Raw genomic sequence first — 19,375 nt, forward strand, 5'->3', positions numbered from 1 at the left:
TCTGACACATCAACAGTTCTCATAGGAGCCCATGGAAGAGAGCCAATGGGCGAAGTGTTCAGCAAAGAGGCAGAAACGTCTACAGCACATAGGGCTTTAGTGATCTATCAAGTTTGTGACAAGGAGGCAGAGAAAATTTTTATTGGAATGGAAAGAAGTATAGCCTTCGAGTGGGTAAAATGTCTGCAGATCTACCCAATCATTCATCAAATATTCACTGCATACTTCCCAAGTGTCAGGTAGTGCTGTACAACAGTTAAGTGAAGAGGCAAAAAATTCTTCCAGGGGAACTTACAATTCAGTGGGGTGGGGGACAAACAAGCCAATTAATAAATAATGTGTCAGATGATTAGAAATCGGGGTAGGGGGAGTAAGGCTGCAAAGGAGGACAGCAAGGCTGCACTGGAGGATGGCTGTCCCTTTACACTGGTGATGAGGGAAGCCATCGTGGAAAGAGAGACGTGAAGAAAGCAAGGGGTGAGGTACCGATTCCCAGCTAAAGAACACAGCAGCTGGACAAAGGCCTGGACACACATTTGTGCTGCCCATTTTAAGTTGCAAAATGAGGATCGGGGACTGATGATCCTAGAGTTCAGTCATCAACTCTCAAGTGTTTTTCTCCATGCCCTGCTTTCTTCCAGCCATCAAAACCATGCCCTCAAATCACTACCCTCCTCTCCACCTGTACACAGTTAGGTCTTCTGATCGATCTCTCTGATCTTCATGTGACTAGCCCTACTGGAAGCCTCCCCTGGCCTTTGCCATCCTCTGCTCCAGGTTTCCTTGGATGCAGCAGTCCTGAGCATCTAGAATAACCTATGCATCCCTTGCCTTACCTGCACAGTGTACCAGACTGCTAGAGTCTGCACCTCTACTCTGAACTCTCAAAGGTTATGACCAGGCCTTGCTAATTAATCTCCATCTTCCTGCACCTACCACGGTGCTTAGCACATAAGAGTCATGCACTAAATATCTGCTGAATGATAAATGTTGAATGCAGGGCTCGGGTATGACTCATCTCAGTATCCCTGAGGAAGCAGAGAGCAGAGCACAATGGAGGAGACACAAGGTATCTACATGGTGAAATGGTGTCTGCCCTAATGTTGGCATTTAATCCAGAAAGCCACAACATTTTCAACACCTAAGTATGAAGTGCAGGGTCAATCCAGATGCGGCCCTCTGGGGTATAGGCCGAGGCTGAGAGGTAGGAAGCATAGTTTATGCTTATATATGCTGTGGGATGTCTTGTATTAAAATTTACATTAATCTCTAACAGTCTTAACCTCATCCTTAAGTGTCTGTGCCCAGAGATAATTTGGTGTTTGGGGCATGGTTTTTCCAAGCTACCCATTTTACAAATCAAAACCTAATATGGAATGCCCTTCAAAGCCATGGAGGCTGCAGATGGCAGCTGCCACTGATGGGCCTCGTGCGGGCCAGCTAATACTCTGGTCGGCCACCGTCTTTGAGGTTGTGATGCAGGCCGGCTTGTCCCTGAGGGCTTCCCACCTTCCTCTTCAACATACAGAGCCATTCCTTCTTTCCAATAGGTCCACAGAGATGTTGAGCTATGAAGATACTACCTCCTCCCTCTCTTTCACTTGACAGATGGGGAAAACAGGGTCCAGAGAGAAGCAGAAACGACTCTGCAAACATACATAGCCGTCTCCATCTCACAGATGAGGGCACTGGGGCTCATGTTAGTCCCCACTCGAGAGGACATGGCAGCCAGGGGCATAGCCAGACCCGATTCCACGTCTGTCAGACCCAAAAGGCAAGGGCTGCCAAAACTATGCCCTGCTGGCTCGCTAAGACGTGATCCCCCTCACCACCACCCCCCTAGAAACTATGAATCACAGGCCATGCTGGGGAGGCCAGAATCAATCTGCCCAACTCTGGCACTTCCTGAAATACGCCATAAAAGCACTGGGGGACAGACAAAGGGCTTCTCTGACCGACTGCAGGACTTCCCACCTCCTCAGGCAGGCAGCAATGGAGTCTTCCAAACTTCCTTTAGGAAGCTGTGCAAGTCAGATGTTGGAAGAACTGGCTGGGACTTCTGAGTAACATCCCATCAAAACAAGCCCTGGCAAAGAGTACCCCTCTCGTTTTGGGCCTTTAGCTTCAGGAGATTTTTAGAGCAAGGTAATTCTACAGGTAAAAATAGAGTTGTGTGTACAGATGTGTATATATGGGTGTCTGCGAGTTGTGAATGTTGAATGTGTATTTGGCAGTTCTTGAGGAAGGGTTCTGTGTGCAGGACCGGAGGTGGGGGCGGGCGTAGTAATATGCTCAGGAGATGAAGGATTAAGGGGGCTCTTCTTGTTCTCCCCCTCTCTTCCTTTCCTTTCTGTTTTCTTCCTTCCCCCTTCCCTTCTTTCCTTCCTTCTAGCAATATGAAGGCTCCAGCCACAATTTCTTCTTCTCTCAGAGAGATGCAAATAAACCTTCAAATACACTCCTTACTGTCACAGAGATTCTTTGCTTTAACTACAGCTAGTAAGGGGGCAATGGAGTAGAGACTGTGTGGGGTTGAGGGAGCGGGAAGGGATATCTTAACCACTATAACAGATCTGAAGAAAGGCAAATCTCCTTCAGGTGAAATTCAAATTCAAATCTCCTTCAGGGCCAAGAGGTTAGATTCTCTAAGTTCATCCTAAATAGATTTGTTTGTGTGAGTTTTGGGTTTTTGAGATGTGATGCAATGAAAATAATATACAATAATGTGGGGGTCAGAAGGACCAGCCTTTAGGCACCTTCTATGTTTCTTACTAGCTATAGAACTTTAGTTACCCGACTTCATAGATCAGGTTTGTCTTCATATATCAGGCTATTTATTGAAAGAAGAAAATTTTATAGTGTCAGCTAGATATAGTGTCTAGTACACAGAAGCTTCCCAAAACACATCCAAACACACCAGCACCTTCGGGTGGCTGTGAAAGACAGCCTGCCCAGTACTAGCTTCAAAATAATCCAGTATTTTTTTTTTCTTGGAATAAGATGAAGGGACATACAAAAAAATAAAATGAACACATACCCAACTCCTCTAAGCGCTTTTACAAAATACCGAAATTACATTTGTAAAATTGCTTCCAGCCTTGAGTAAAATATACACATGAAGCGGGAATCTAAATATCTTTGCTAAATTATCCTTTCTAAGAGCAAACAAAAACAAACATACCAAGAATAATGGAAGGAAATGCTATTTATGAATAAATTAAGATCCAGGTATAATGTTTTCATAGGTTGTGGCCCACCTTTAAGCTCTACATCCTAGGTATGGGGAAGCCAGGGCTCCAAGCTTGGAAAGGAATGGGGAGGGGGAGGAAAGCAAAACAAAACAATCTCTGTTGTTTTTTCCAGTTCCTAATTATGTTTTTAAAATAAGTTCTTTTTCCAAACAGCACATGCTTTTCTGAGCTATGTCTTGACTTCTTAGTACCCTCTTTCTCTGAACTTCACCATAGCAGCTGAAAGCAGGAAGCGCCTGGGCACACAGACCTCATTCAAGGGGAGAAGAAAGTCAGGGAAGACCATACTTAACTGACAAAGAAAACAGCCAGGCCACTGCCTGTTGGGCAGCGGGAGGGGAAGAGGGTGCTCCACCTGCACTGTCCAGTCATCTTCAGGAATCAAGACAGACGCAGCCAGGGGGAGACCAGCATGCAAGGAATTGGAGCAGAAGGCTTGAGTTTGAGCAGCAATTCTGGTGTTTATGAAAGTTTTGGCAGTTCACTTCGATTTTCTGAGCCTTACTTGGTAATATTTTCTCACAATAGAGAATAGTATTTATAGCATAGGCTATTCTATGTTAATAGCTTTTCAGAAATCAGGGCTTATATCATAAAAACATTATACAAGTGCTTTTATCCTTTATAATTTCAAAATGGGTGCATAACCATTATTAAGTGGCATGGCAAATATTTTTATCTAAAAAAAAACAGAAAAAAATAATAAAACCACTTGTGCTAACTTTCCTAGCTAACCTGATTTTCAAGGGTTTTACAGTGAAGTCATAGGATTCTGAGAAGCTCAAGCTGGGACTGGTTCCATTTGAGTGAGAGCATAAGTACTTACCACCAGATACAGCATAGTGTACATGGAGAAGGAGGCGTGGCCAGAGAAGAAGGACTTCCTGCAAGAGCAAGAGAAGGCCATGAAAGGGCCATATTCACACCCCTGACACTTGCTTGCCTGTCTTCCCTCCCTTGACCGTGACCTTGAGAGCAGGCACTGTGTTTAATTCATTTTTGCATCTTTGGTAGGGGCTTGGGACACATGCCTGGAATGTAGCAGGTATGCATTAATAAGTAGAGAATGAATATATGAATGGACTTAGCAGTGCTATATTATAATGGTTTATTTACATATCTGTCTCAATCATTTGACTCTGAGTTTTTAAAGAACAGGGACTATGTATGCCTTCTTCACTCATCTAGTCTGGAGCCCAGGACTGGGCCTGGCACCCAGTAGGTACACAGTAAGGGTTTAGTGAACTACACTGCATCACAGGGGTGCACGCTGTGGCCCTGGGGAGGTGGAGTCTCACCGGGCTTCCTGGACTTTGCTGTCATCGCCTCTGCATCTGTAGTTCTGAATGTATCCCTCGGAGCAGTTGATCTGGCTGAAGTCGGGGTTGCAGACACTCAGGAAGTGGGGACGCAGGCGCCCTATGGATACTTTGGCAATGTCTGTGAAAGACTGGCTGATGGCACAGCCAAAGAGGAAGCAACCCACTTGCTTATAGAGGGCTGCCACGTAGGGGTTCTGAATCGTTGACCGAGACTTCTCCTTCAGGTAGTAGATCCGGTAGAACTCACCTGTGATGATCTGAAAAGAAACAATATGGGAATTAGGCCCATCATCAAAACAGGAGGCCAAGAGGTCTTATTAATGAGATAGGAGAATACTTACTACTTAACTACAGGTTCTACTCTATGAAATCTCAATTTTCAGACACAAACATGCATGGGAGAACCAATCAAAAGGCTAAGAACATGATCACTATTTAAAGGCTAACAACATGATCACTATTTACTTTTCTTGGGGGGGGGGCACTGAGAATTGAACCCAGGGGCATTCTACCTCTTAGCTATACTCCCAAGCCTGTTTGTTTATTTAATTAATTAGCTTATTTATTTATTGCAGTATTGGGGGTGGAACCCAGGGGCATTCTACCTCCAAACTACAACCCCAGCCCTAGTTTTTATTTTTTTATTTTGAAACAGGGTCTCACTGAGTTGCAAAGGACCTCGCTAAGTAGCTGAGCCTGTCAGCAAACCACAATCCTCCTGTCTCGGCCTCCCAAATGCTAGGATTACAAGCGTGAGCCACCACGCCCAGCTTTTATTTTTTACTTTGAAATAGGGTCTCACTAAGTTGCACAGGGCCTCTCTAAGTTGCTGAGACTGGCCACGAACCTGTGATCCTCCAGTCTCAGCCTCCCAAGTACTAGGATTACAAGTGTGCGCCACCACACCTGGCTACTATTTCCTTTCTTTAAAAATCCTACTGGTGAGAGGAAGGATTGATGAAAGAATTACTTCCGTTGACATTATGTACATATGTGAGAAGACAATGTCAACCTCGATAACCTATATAGGGCAGGGGGGCGTGAGGAGGGAGCTGGGAGAAGCCCACCAAGTGCTGTGTGCATGTCTGTCATCAGCACTGTGGATTGCATTATGATGTGAGACTATGATGCACCAATAAAAGTATATTAAAACAGAAATAAAAAGGACCTTAAAGCTTAAAATAATGAATAAGTAAATAAATAAAACTGAAAAGAGTCCTATGTGGCCCTGTAATACCTTTGAAATCAAAATATACAATCAGCTATACTTATATATATATACTTAATGTGTGTGGGGGGTGTATATATATTCACATTAAGGAGAGACACAAATAGAGACTTATCTACAGAAAACAAAAAAGTAGAATAACCAAGGACATGGTTAAGGGTGGCCAGAATGTCAGGGGATCTGAGAAAATATTGGAGTTTTGGGTTTGGGGTGAAGGATTGCCAAAAAGAGTGAGACTCTGCCGAGGGCCCCAGCCTTTGTGCCAACACTGCGCCGAGCTGAGGGTTTCTGCACACAGTGGTAAATACACAACAGCCAGGTCCTGAGTCTGAACCCAGGCTCTGTCACATACTTGGTGTCCTCAGCACTCAATCAGCCTCTGTAAGCCTCAGCCTTCTTCTCCATAAAAGGAGGCTGCTCACCTCTGCAGTGTTGTTGGTTTACATGGATATAACATGGATGAGAAACATGCTGGGCTAGAAAAAGGAAAATCTCATTTTACCTTTTAGAAGTGTGATGTAATGAAAAATACGCCAGTCTAAAAGCAGAACACCTTTAGTACAATATCCTTCGGTGTCCCTAACTGTCCTCAAGTCAGCCTGTGTTGTCTCCTCAGATCCTGAAGTCCAGCAAGGAGGCTTGATCCTTATACCCTTCCCCATCCTACTATGTCTACTACGTACCTCCAGCTCCCCAGCTTTGCATTAAGCGTGGGGCCAGCTGTTGCTTGGGAAGCTATGTCTACAGGTCAGAGGACCAGTGGTGACACACACCATGCGGCTTGTTCTCCTCATCTTAACTGCACAGCACAGCTGTGGCCACTTCCGGGTTACAACCGCAGCCCAGGGACAGCACTGGCCAACTCATCATTCACCACAAGAGTCCCTTTCACACTTCCTCCCACGATGCACCACACTTGCCCTTTCAGTGAGCAGAGAGCGTGCGTGCTCAAGACCACAAAGGAAGCAATAGATAGGCATATTCAGTCAGCCCTCTACAGAGGCTCCCTCTACTCTTCTACAATGGGGTAAAGGTGTCATGGCATGGGGTCTGATCAAAGTCCTCAAGGGCTCCAAAGTCTAGGGAAGGATGGCACTATGTAGGTCAAAAACACCAGCTGGGCCAAGACCAAGCAGGTACAGAGTGAGAATAGCAACTGCCACTGCCATTGTGGGCACAGAGACACTGTGTTGATATGTGCCGGGTGATTCAGGAGTACCACTTGGCTTTCCCAGTTCATATCAAGTATGATTCTATGAGAGGGATGTGGCCAAAGGCCAAACTAACCAGCATCCTCGCCTAGCCAGTCCCTGAGAAAGAACAAATAACTGCCCCTATACAGGTGCTCAGAGACTGTCACCAAAGAAACAACAGGAGAAGAGTCCTCAGAGTTCCCATTGCACAACTGGAAATATTCCCTAAATATTACCAAGGTCTCCTTGATAACACATTGCAGAAATTAAAATCTGAGAAGCATGGCAAAGTCAAAATGAAAGAGACCATTATATCTAGAAGAAACCGAGGTCCAAATTAACTCACATCTAAAGATTAGACCCAGGTGTACTGACTCCCCACCCAGCATTCTTTCCTACCAGTCACGATCTAATTCTCCTTTTGAACCTGTTTATACTTTCACCCTATGTAACCTTACAGGCTAACAAGTTCCAGATGTTTAGTACCGCAACCATATTCCCTTACTCTTTCTTATTCCTCTTTATTTTTATTTTTTTATTTTTTTTTGTGTGTGTGTGGTACTGAGGATGGAACCCAGGGGCATTCTACCTCCAAGCTACATCCCCAGCCCTAATTTTTTTATTCTTTATTTTGAAACAGGGTCTCACTGAGTTGCAAAGGCCTCGCTAAGCAATAGCCGAGGCTGTCTGCGAACCGCAGTCCTCCAGTCTCAGCTTCCCAAATGCTGGGATTACAAGTGTGCGCCATCACACTAGCTATTCCTCTTTATTTATAAATCACACTCAAACATCTTTATATGCAGGGGGGAGAATAGTGAATGAGCTGAGGTTGGAGTCCCCATTCATAGAGTGAATTTGGAATAAGTCAGTTGCTTCATATGCAAAATCATGGCCTTAGACTCCATGATTTCACATTTCAAATGACATTTATTCTCAAGTCTCCTGTGTTACCTCCAACATTAGCTTTTCAAGTTAGTTATGACTATCACCTGAAGTGAGGAACAGAACCAAGTTCCAGGGTACAATCCCTGTGCTGGTATTGCTCCTAAGTTCCAGGAACCAGGTCACACTGCCTTAGATGAACAAACCATTTCTAAGCAGGCCAAGCTTGAGCACCAATCAATGTGATTTCCTGCTCCATGCTGACAAGGAGCAGGTGGGTTTCCATCATGCATTCACATCTCTGACATAAAGCTAGGTGAGTCACCTCTCTGCTTCATTCACTTTAGGGAGAAGGGGTCTCTACCCTAATCTCTCATCATTCTAAACCTTCCACTGTCAGTGTCTCAGCCTTCAAATATTAAATTGCAAATTAAAACCCTACCTTGTCTCATGGAAAGATGAAGAGGTAAGAAGAAGAACAATTTATGACAACTCAAATTCCTAATGATGTTTACTATCAGCCACCTCTTATAATTCTTTTGTACCTTTTGTACCTCAGCATTTGGGAAGCTGAGACTGGAGGGCTGCGGTTCGCAGACAGCCTCGGCTATTGCTTAGTGAGGCCTTTGCAATTCAGTGAGATCCTGTTTCAAAATGAAGAACAATTTATGACACCTCAAATTCCTAATGATGCTTACTATCAGCCACCTCTTATAGTTCTTTTGTACCTTTTGTTTCAGTAAGTCTGCAAAGACATACCATACCCATTTTATAAAAAGGGATTTTGCATGTGTGTAGTACCCAGAGGCATAATACCACTGAGCTACACTCCTATTTGTTCTTGTCATGGAAACTGAACCCACTGTGGTTCAATGGGGATTGAGCTACATCCCCAGCTCTATTTTTATTATTATTTTTTACATTATGTAACAGGGTCTTGCTATTGCTGAGGCTGGTCACAAGCCCAAGACCCTCCTGTTTTAGCCTCCCGTGTTCTGGGATTATAGATGGTGCCCAGTTAAAGATAGAAATTCTGAGGCTGTGGGAAATTTGAAGGATGTGACACTGGCTAATAACAGTTAAGAGCAAAGTCCAGATATTCTGCATCTCCAGTTCAATGACCCCAGTGCAGGCTACATGGAGATAAATTCATTATTTCCATTGTTAATTAAAACCATTTTCCAGGATAGAAAAGAAATTGCATTTTCCAGGACAGGGCCAGGCTGAAGCTACTTTGCAGACACATGACTGCAGGACCCCAAAGCTCGTGGGGCAGCCCTGACAGGTTTTGAAGTTAATGAGCGACAAATTATGTATTTTCTCTATCCTTTTGTACAGAAGGGTCGGGGAGTCGACAACACAGCCATAAATCATCATTATGAACCAGCCGGGTTTGGCTTCTTGTAATCCTAACCTTTAAAAGCCCATTTAATGAAATTCGGGCTGTGAAAGGCAGCTCAAACCCCCACACCTCAACGGGAGAGGTAAGGGCTTAAATTGTTCTCCCACACGTTACACCCTTACACCCGGACGCTGGAGTCCCAGATTTACTACTTTCGGACTTTATTCATTACTTGCAATGTTTTTATTCCTAGGTAATAAAAGGCGCTCTTCCCTCCCCATCCCCTCCAAGGGCTTTGTCCCCACCCCCAGAGCCCTCATTTCTGCCTCAGTCAGCAAGGTTCTGATATGTAAATTTCTCTGCTGAGAAAATGCTTTCAACGTCAATGCCTTACTGGAACAGTCAGCAACAGCCAACAGAGATTCTGGGGTTGGGGAGAGAGGGGTGGCAGGCTGCCAGGTGGGTGGGGGCTTCTCCCCTACCTGCCTTTTAAAGGACTTGGCACCAAGGCTGGAAACTCATAAAGCGGGAAGCACAGCAATTAAGCCTCGAGGAGGGGACAGAGCAGGGTCTGCCTGTGCTGGGCTGGCTCTTTGCCTGAGAGCAGCCCTAGTGTGCAGGGACCTTGACTCCAACCCCTTGACTCCAAAAGCAGGGCAACTCCTCTTCCTGCCTTTTCAGGTGTAAAAGAGCTCAACTGCCCACCTATCTACACATATTCAACTGTTCTAGAGAGGAAATTTAGAGAAACATTAGGGCATGCTTTTGGGGAAGGGATGGAGCAAGGGGTGGTAAGAGAGGTATTGGCTTGGGAGCCAGAAAAATCTAGTATCTTAGGACTTCACTTGTCTGGGTTCAGGTGCCCACCCCCATCTATAAAATAAGATTAATAGTATCTACCTGGCAGGTTAGCCCTAGAATTCAACAAGGTGACATGTTAAGTACCTGGCACCTAGGCACCCTCAAAAATCTATGTGCTTTTTTTCTCCTTTCATTGGAGAAGGAAAAAAAACAAAACAACTGAACACAGACTTTGTAGGGAATCTCTTCCAAGAGTTCCTTGGAAGAAAGCATTCCAAATTGAAAGGTTTAGAAATACCCCCTCTTAGCTGGGCATGGTGGTACAAGTCTATAATCCCAGAAATTAGGAGGCTGAGAGAGGAGGATAGCAGGTCAGAGGACAGCCTTAGCAAAATAGTGAGGTTTTCAGCAACCTAGGGAGATCTTGTTTCCAAACAAAAAATCTAAAAAACAGCTGCTGTGGGGGTGGGGGTGGGGTGGTATAGCTTGGATCCTGGGTTCAATCCCCCATAGTGCATGTGCACGCGCGCATGCGCGTGCACACACACACACACACACACACACACACACATGAAATAACACCTCTTCGGGGCAAAAGCAGAAAACAAATGTATATATGATGATAGTTTTGACCATTCCATCTAGGATGTCTTTTTCAGGGGAACAATACAAAAGGAAAGAAGCCCAAAGCAAAAAGGACAACTCCACTTTCCTGTTTTGCATTATTTTTTAACATTCCACTCTATTTATAAAATTACCCCCAAGAAAAGCACTATTTTTGCACACAGTGTCCCAACAATTCCTCTTTTAGACTGAGAACTCATCTTCTTCCCCTGCTGAGTATGCAGGACTTGCTTCCCCATATTCTAATCTGCTTTAACAATAACATTTGCCCGACACTTTACAGCTTATGAACCACTTCTACATACACTATGTTGTTTAATTCTCACAATACCCTATGAATTACGAAATTATTACCAGCACTTTATATGTGAGAATGGTGAACACCAGAGAGGCCAGTGAATTACCACCAATTAAAACAAGGCATGGGTGGGCACAGTGGCACATGCCTGCCATCCCAGTGAATTGGGCAGGCTAGATGAGAAGGATGGTAAGTTTGAGGCTAGCAAGACCCTGTCTAAGAAAAGAAGAGAAAAGAGAAGAGAAGAAGAGAGAAGAGAAAAGAAAAGAGGGAAAGGGAAGGAAAGGAAAGAAATAAGGCTGGGAATGTAGCTCAGTGGTAGAGCATCCCTGGGTTCAATCTCCAGTGGCACAAAAACGAAAAAGACAGCACAGCACTGAAGCCTAGCTAGGCCTCCTCGTTGTAACTTCTGTTCTCTTCCCTGTGTTTCTCAAAGACCTAGAATCTCAGACACCTGCCTCTCCCTTCCCCTCCGTCATCAGGTTCTGCTCATCCTATCTTACAAGGTCTCACTTCCATCTTCTTCTCCATTCCCCTTGCATTGCCACCATTGTGCTTACCGTGGCTAGCGTGTTGACCACACTAGCTTAAAATAGTACTCTCATCAATCTCTAACAATTAATTGAGGTAAACAATCCTCTCCACTCAAAGACCATAATTTAGTTTTACTCCCATGTTCTTTTCCTGGACTTTGTGCTCCAGTCCTCCAAACAGGTGTGCTCCACACTTCTAGCAAGTGCTCTACTGTTGCAAAGTCTCCCCAGTGTTGAAGCAGTCCCGTCTGCCCGGAGTGGCGGGGTCTCAGCTGAGAATCTCATCCCTTCTTCATAGCAGAGCTCAAGTGCCATCCAGGGTACTGGAGTAGAGTTGTGGGTTTTACATTTATGAGTCTTGGACAACTGAGCTAAGTCTCAGTTTCCTTATCCATAAAACAGGGGTAATGCCAGTACCCGGCACTTAAGGGTTGTTGTGGTTGTTAAATGGGACAAGTGCTCGCTAAACAATGATGCTGACAAGGAAGCCTTTAAGGATAAAAATAGACTCCATCAATCTTCCTCTGAATGCCCATAGCTCTGTATTTACACCTTACAACATTTTGGGGGGAGGGGGTTACTAGGAATTGAACCCAGGGACATTCTATCTCCAAAGTATACCCTCAGCCCAATTTTTTGTTTGTTTGTTTGTTTTTAGTGGTACTAGGGGTGGAACCCAGAGGCTTTCTACTTCTGAGCTATACTCCCAGACCTATTTTATATTTTTTTAAATTTGGAAACAGGGTTTCACCAAGTTGCTGAGAGCCTCACTCAGTAGCTGAGGCTGGCTTCGAACCTGTGCGATCCTCCTGTCTCAGCCTCCCAAGCGCTGGAAGTACAAGCGTAAGCCACCATGCCTGGCCCAATATTATTTTTTATTTGAAACAGAGTCTCACTAAGTTGCTGAGGCTGACTTCAAACCTGGGATCCTCCTGTCTCAGCCTCCCAAGAACTAAGATTACAGACTTTCACTGCCACCCTCAGCCCTTACAGCATTTGATGATGGAGAATCATGAAGGGAGAATTGGCTTTCTATCTTGACATGTGTCACCCTCGAAGGTCTTCTTTCTTGGACCCCCTGCTGTGTACTCCCCTGATTCTCATCTTATTTACTAATTCTTTCCTCTCCTTGAGAATCACATAGTGCAACTGGTCTTATCTAACAGTGTACTTGCCTAGCATCTCCTTAAACCACAGGCTCCAAGGGCAACATCCTGTCTCATACATCAGCTTATGCAGCAAGGTCCCCAGCACAAATCCTCCTTGTTAAGGGCAGGAGGGACTCACCAGCCCATCTGCCTATACATAGCAGACTATCACCCTCTGTACAACCACTGCTGCACACTGCCAGCCTTGTGGTCAGCTGCCTCATGGTAAGAATGCTTTGTCTTCCTCTAACATTAGCCCACCACATCCAGAAACTAAAAGTCAGTATATCTAAGAGCACTCTGGACAGTCTTCAATAAATGTCTATTGAAATGCTTGGACCTCAAAGCAGGATGAGTTAGACATGAGTTTTAATTCTTGCTCCCTCTAAGCAGAGTTAGACTAATCACTTCACCCTGGTAAGCTTCAGTGTCCTCTCTCATTTCTAAAGTGGGATAATAATAACTAGCTCATGGAGCTGTTGAAGAGGACTTAAGATAAGGCAAATTAGTTCGTTGTCCATCAGATAAATCATAAACGTTACCGGATTATCCACCCCCATCCCGGACACACAGTGACTCACACAGGACACATTTCTCAGCCTCATAAGCATTATTACCTACAGTGCAAACTATCATCACCTTTATATTTGATATGTTTTTCCAATAGTCAGGGACCCCTAAAAGCTGTATTTAACTAAAGGAGGAATCCCTGACAGTCTCAGTTCTTCCTGGACATGAGGAGGGGTGGCGGGAACAAATGAAACCCCACATGGTACAATCTCAATGCCTGTGTTTGTCAAATCACAAATAGATGCCTCCTCCACCATCCCCCCACCCCAGGGATAAGAAAGTCTCAGAAGAACTCTGTAGCCATCTGATCAGGGGACAATATAGTTGAAGGATTAATGTGGCCTCTCTCTGTTGGTGGTCTTGGTAATTGCACAGATGTAGTGGATTGTAAACTGGGGCACTGGATCTCCCACCAACACACTGCTGGGCCAGCACAGCTTCAATTTTTTCAGAGTTGAAAATCGGCTAACCTTTAATGAAGCGGCAATGTTGGGGAACCTTGTTTTTTTGGCAGAGTTCTTGCAGATAAAGGGAGATGGGGACAGTGGGCTGGGGGGGACTAATGAAGTCCAGATGTGGGCAAACTGAAGCCTGATCCTGAATAAACAAATCCTGGAGGTATTAAGCTCTTCTTCTTGTCTCTGCAGCAAGAAATTTGCATGTGGCACAGAGTGTGCTCCCATGTACCTCATGAAACAGATTCAATATTGTCGGGAAGCAAAGAGGATGCTTTCCCCTGCTCCATAGATCCTCTGACATCTTTTGACCTAATGATTTTGATTTTCTGCCCATAATTTAAGGCCTCTTTTGGTGACTTCCGCACACAAATGTTGAGCGCCATGAACCTGTGCCTTCCACTGGCAGTATCAAATCAATTCTGATCAATTCTTACTCTGGGCAGCTAACAGGATGGGCAGGGAATATCTGTGAGTGAACACACAAGACAATTTAGCTTAGTAACTGCAAGGACAGAGGTGGGCCAGGCGTTGTCTGGGACCTTGGAAGGTGGGGAGGAGTCAATCAAGGAATGCTTTCTAAAGATGTATGCAAGCACGTATCAGAGACGACCTGCTAATAGCCTGTCACCCAGCTGGGGAGACAGGAAGAGGCAGGAATCTCATCACAAGACACTGTGTACTAAGTGCTTGCTTGCCTGCTCCCAACAAGGCAGGTTAGTGCCATAAGACACCATGTATCTATCTCACTGGGCTGAGGCTTGCCACTGCATCCCGGTGCCTGGCATGCCAGAGGTGCCAGAGCGGAGCAATCGAAGTTAGGTGGGCAGCAATAGCATTACTACTTTAAAACCCTCAGCTTCAAAATCAGAAGACTCCTAGTCTGACCTTGCCAGTTATGAGAGAGTCACTGAATATCCCCGAGACCTGGATGTCTCAGCTCTAAATATCCACCTCCCAGGATGATTCCACAGTGCAAATAAGAGTGTGCACAACAAGGCCACTTTGTAAACCGGGCAATACTACAGAAGCGAAAGGTTTGGGTCTCACTGATCACCTACATGATGATCTGAAGTACCCAAATGAGTCTGTGAAGTGAATGAACTATTTTCACCAATTCACAGAAAAGGAAAGCATAGCTCCAAAGGGTTCAGTGGCAGACCTGAGGTTAAGAGCCAAGTGCAGGAACAAGTGAGTGCAGAGACTGGGACTGAGCCATAAGTCAGATGATGCCAAAGTCTGAGCTTGCTCTTTAGTTAAGAATATAATTACAGAAGGCAGATTCAAGCAGGGTCTGGGAGGAAAAGTTGCATTTTTATGATGAGAGAGAGAGAGAGAGAGAGAGAGAGAGAGAGAGAGAGAGAGAGAGAGAGAGAGAGATTCACCCATGACTCATCCATGCATCAATTCCTAGATACTAAGAATCTATGTAAGTCCTTTGAGGGTCTGACCAAGGCAAGCACTGAGCCCATGTTTACTTAAAAAGAATACTGAGCATTTTTGCCATATTAAAATCTTTGCCCAGAGCACTTTATAGTACAGTGCAAGGCACTGCTGAAAGGAGGCTAGATAGGAGAGGGTATTTTACTGTTTGTTCCTAATCTCACTGCTGCTAGAGTCATTAAGTCTTTGCAAGGCAGGGATAGAAACCATTGCTTTGTGGATTTGGAAGGAATTCCTATTATGCTATAATTCCAGAATCTGAGATACATATGAAAAAGAGGTCAAAATGACTTGGATTTTCCATGAGCCCTGCCACAGCAAGGTGTCTGCTTTCTCCATAATTTCTGGTGATTTGCATCTCTACAGCCCTCCTGTCTCCTCCACCTCGCTCCTTTTCTTTGTTGTGGTGACCGTCCAAACTGGATCAAGGACATCCAGGCCAGGCAAGCCCTCTCCTGCTGTTTCACGCGGGCCTGCCATTCCTGCAGCAGAGAGCCCAGGACAGCAGGTGGCAAGATGATGATATTCCCAGCTCTGCCACCCACCCCTCGGGGCTGTCACTCATGCCCTCTGATCAGAAGGCCGTTCTGGATGAAGCCAGCTAGGCTTTTATGGCTAGTCAGGATGAAACAGTGGTGTTGCTGCTATTAGGATGTACAGCTTCTCCAGAATTGAGCGCACCACGATGAAGGATTCTCCAAGCCTCTGAGGACTCGATTGTTCTCCACAAGCACTCGGGGTAGCTACGGCAGGCATACAGGTTAGCTGACTTCCCCAGCAGCTCACATTTCACATCTGCCTCAGTGGGTCAAAGTACTATTGCAAAGAGGAGTGAGAATCAAGAGCCTGAAGTCCCGATTAATTAACTACAAGGGAGACAGTGGGAGACATGAACCCAAACACTGGGGTTCTTTTCCCAACTATTTTTATCAGCATATTTTCCTGGCTAAGTCTCTTCACCGCTTTTGTATTTTGGGTTTTTTTTTGTTGTTGTTGTTGTTGTTGTTTTTGTGTGTGTGGTACTGGGAGTAGAACCCAGAGGCTTTTCTACCTCCGGGCTATACTCTCAGACCTAATTTATACTTTATTTGGAAACAAGGTCTCACTAAGTTGCTGAGAGCCTCACTCAGTAGCTGAGGCTGGCTTTGAACCTTCGCGATCCTCCTGTCTCAGCCTCCCAAGCGCTGGGATTACAAGCGTGCACCACCATGCCCGGGCCACTCTTCACCACTTTTTGACTCTATAATTTACTCATTTGTAAAAAAGATAGTTAATATGTGCCAGATACAGTGGCGTATGCTTGTAACCTCAGCCTTTGGGGAGCCTCAAATTGGAGGGTAGCAAGTTCAAGGCCAGCCTCCACAACTTAGTGAGACCCTCAGCAACTTAGGTAAACTCTGTTTCAAATTTTAAAAAAACAAAAGGTTCTAAGGGGTAGCCTGGAGGTAGCTCGATTCAATCCCCAGTACCACCCTGTCCCAAAAGTTAATATCTATTGAGTAATCCAGGCATTCAGGGAGCATTTTAATTAAAACATCAACATGACAAGAAAGAGGCAAACACAACTACTCAGGCTCGCTCTCTTTTTGGCAAGTAGTCCAAAGAGCGCTTGCTGACCGGGCTTTGCTTGGGTAAGGAAAAACAGAAAGAGAAGCAGAGACCCCAGAGGAGCTACTTAACTTTTCCTTCACCCATCCTGGGGCCAGGTGAGAAACCCAGAACGGCTATCTCCAAGACACCCCACATTCCAACCAGTGCACAGGTAAAGTGTCTCCAGGCACTATGGCACTGGCTCTTTTAGCAATCGCCCAGGGATGCCGACACCATTCCCATTGAACAGATGAGGAAACTGAGGGTTAGAGAAACCAGTGATCTGCCCTGCTCACATTAAGAATAGCACCTAATTCCCCTGTCCACTGCGCTGTGCCTAGACGATTAGGCAAGTCGGGAATATGTTGTGGAGGGAGCGAAAGCATGGGACAGAGCCGCCTGGCGCTGCTATTATCTTACCTCACTCCTAGGTTCTAACATGTTCCTTTAAAACATTTATTAACTGATCGTCCCACTGTCAAAAACACCTGTTCAAACCTCAGCACAAGATATTGTGCAATTATTTGCCTTCACTGATAAACACCCCCTGCTTTTCTGCAGTACTGGGGGTGGAACACAGGGGCCATTTGACCTCCGAGCTACACCCCCAACCCTATTTTTATTGTTTATTTGGAAGCAGAGTCTCACTGAGTTGCAGAGGGCCTCACTAAGTAGCTGAGGCTGTCCGCGAACGGCGATCCTCTGGGATCACAAGCATGTATGCTACCACGCCCAGGTGACAAACACCTTTTGCAAGAAAAGCCATTCTTTCTGGAGAACTCAATTCTACAACTGTCAACTTGGAGCAAATAGTAAAACTAGGCCTTTTATTTTTCAGTTTTTGAACACAAAGATTCTTAGTCCACCTTTAAGAAACCGCTATGGTTGCCAAAGGGACTGTTTTTCTTGTAAAGGTTAGAAAGAATTCTATTGGCTCCCCCTCCCCCCCAAATTCAAACTGTTGATTGTGCGCCTGGTTTACGATGTTATTAAAAAACAAAGAGGGGTCTCAAAGTTTACAACCAACCCCCAGAGTGGGCAAGTCAGAAGAAAAACTTCATGCAGGAACCACACTCGGTTCCTGTAATATCAGCAGCTTACATTTGATCCCGAGTAGGCAAGATAAGCTAACTGCCTATCCCCTTGAGCAGTTCATTGAGATAGGTTAGCCATCCTGAAACTTTAGTCTGCAAGATGAAAAGCAAGCTTTGAAATAAGCCAGGCATAGGCTTGAACCAGTTACTCACTGTAGACTTTGAGTGTGTCATTTAATCCCTTTGAGCTTCTGGTTTCCATCTGTGTAATGGGGATAATAGCACTTATTTCACATGTACTGTTCTTGATATCAACTACCTTCCTCCTTAGCTTTCTAATACAGGCCAAAGATAGTTTCCAAGCTATGCTCTGCAGAAAGGTGATTCCAAGATCTACGGAAGGGAGTTCATCATCCTGGTGGACTCGCTGCCTAGCCCTTTTACCCACATGGCTGCTGTTCAAGGGCAGAGAACAAGCTTAGAAAAGACCGGAGGTGTGGAATGGACAGCTGGGGAAATGCAAGGCTCACAAGTCACAAGACAGGATTTCAATTACCCTCTCTCTCCTGCCCTACATGGACACCATAAAAGAGAGTGGCAATCATCCAAGTAGAGCCCAGGTAGGCCAAACCCAAATTTCCACAAGGCTACCACAGCTCAAAATAAACCTGACTCCTAGCAGAGTTCATAGCAGTTTTGTCCTTGATGATGGTGGCAGCCTTTAAGGGAAGCCCTGGACATGTATGCCTGGATTTTACACCTACACAGGTATAACCTGCTCAGCAATTAAGAAATTGCAAAGAATTTCAATATTCATCATCTCTTTGACACCTTATTATAGCACTGTGAAGCAAGACAGCAGTCTTTGGCTTTAAAGGTCTATGGCTAGCCAGGCACGGTGGTCCATGCCCGTAATCCCAGTACTTGGGAGACTGTTACAGAAGGATCACAGGTTCAAGGCCAGTTTCAGCAACTTACTGAGACCCTCAGCAACTTAGCAGGACCCGGTTTCAAAATTAAAAGGACTGGGGATGTAGCTTAGAGGTAGAATGCCACTGGGTTTAATCCCTAGTACAAAACAAGTTTTTAATTAAATGTGTATGGCTTGTCAGTAGAGGGCCGGGTCTGGAGAATATATCTCCGGATTCAAAGTCCTATTACCTTGGTGTCACAGCTACTGGGCAGAACTAAGCTGTGTGCTAAGGAACACCCAGGGGCATCATCATTATCACTGCAACACAGCGAAGGTGGGGAAGGCAATGCCTGGCAAAGCTGACAAGGTGTTTTCAGCTCTCTGGGACTCAATTTTATAGCATAATTGCTCAGAGCTCAGATCCCGGGGCAAAAGACAAGTAGCTTCAAATGCAACTCTACCAACTTATTAACCATGGGATCTTGGGCAAATTATTTTTACGCTGTGGACTTGTGTTTCTTAACTTGAAAAAGAAAAATATTTAGACTTCATTGGATCATTGAGGATAATGTATGTGAACTAGTTCACACTAAATGTTGGCTTTTATTAATAGCATTAACTGCAGATGATACATGGCATTAGATAAACTCTCCTTGGTAGAAATATCCCTGGGCTTTGTTGGCTTCTATTTGGAGGAAGCCTCTGTCGGCTTGGTATTTCTGTCTGTCTGTCTTGTCTGTCTGTCTCT

The 19,375-nt window shown here is 45.0% G+C and overlaps 1 protein-coding gene across 1 annotated transcript in view; it reads right to left on the bottom strand.

Moving 5' to 3' along the window:
* Positions 1 to 19,375, bottom strand: part of PLPP3 (phospholipid phosphatase 3) — a gene marked incomplete at both ends in the record, with an annotated part of 82,138 nt that overhangs the window by 20,182 nt on the left and 42,581 nt on the right. Inside the window, 2 exons of the mRNA XM_080693138.1 lie at positions 4,078 to 4,135; positions 4,550 to 4,830. Coding sequence (XP_080549264.1) covers positions 4,078 to 4,135; positions 4,550 to 4,830 — 339 coding nt within the window. The remainder of the gene's footprint in view (positions 1 to 4,077; positions 4,136 to 4,549; positions 4,831 to 19,375) is intronic.

The sequence above is a fragment of the Muscardinus avellanarius genome, assembly GCF_963383645.1.
Source record: "Muscardinus avellanarius genome assembly, chromosome: 3".
In the NCBI taxonomy this organism is placed as follows: Eukaryota; Metazoa; Chordata; class Mammalia; order Rodentia; family Gliridae; genus Muscardinus; species Muscardinus avellanarius.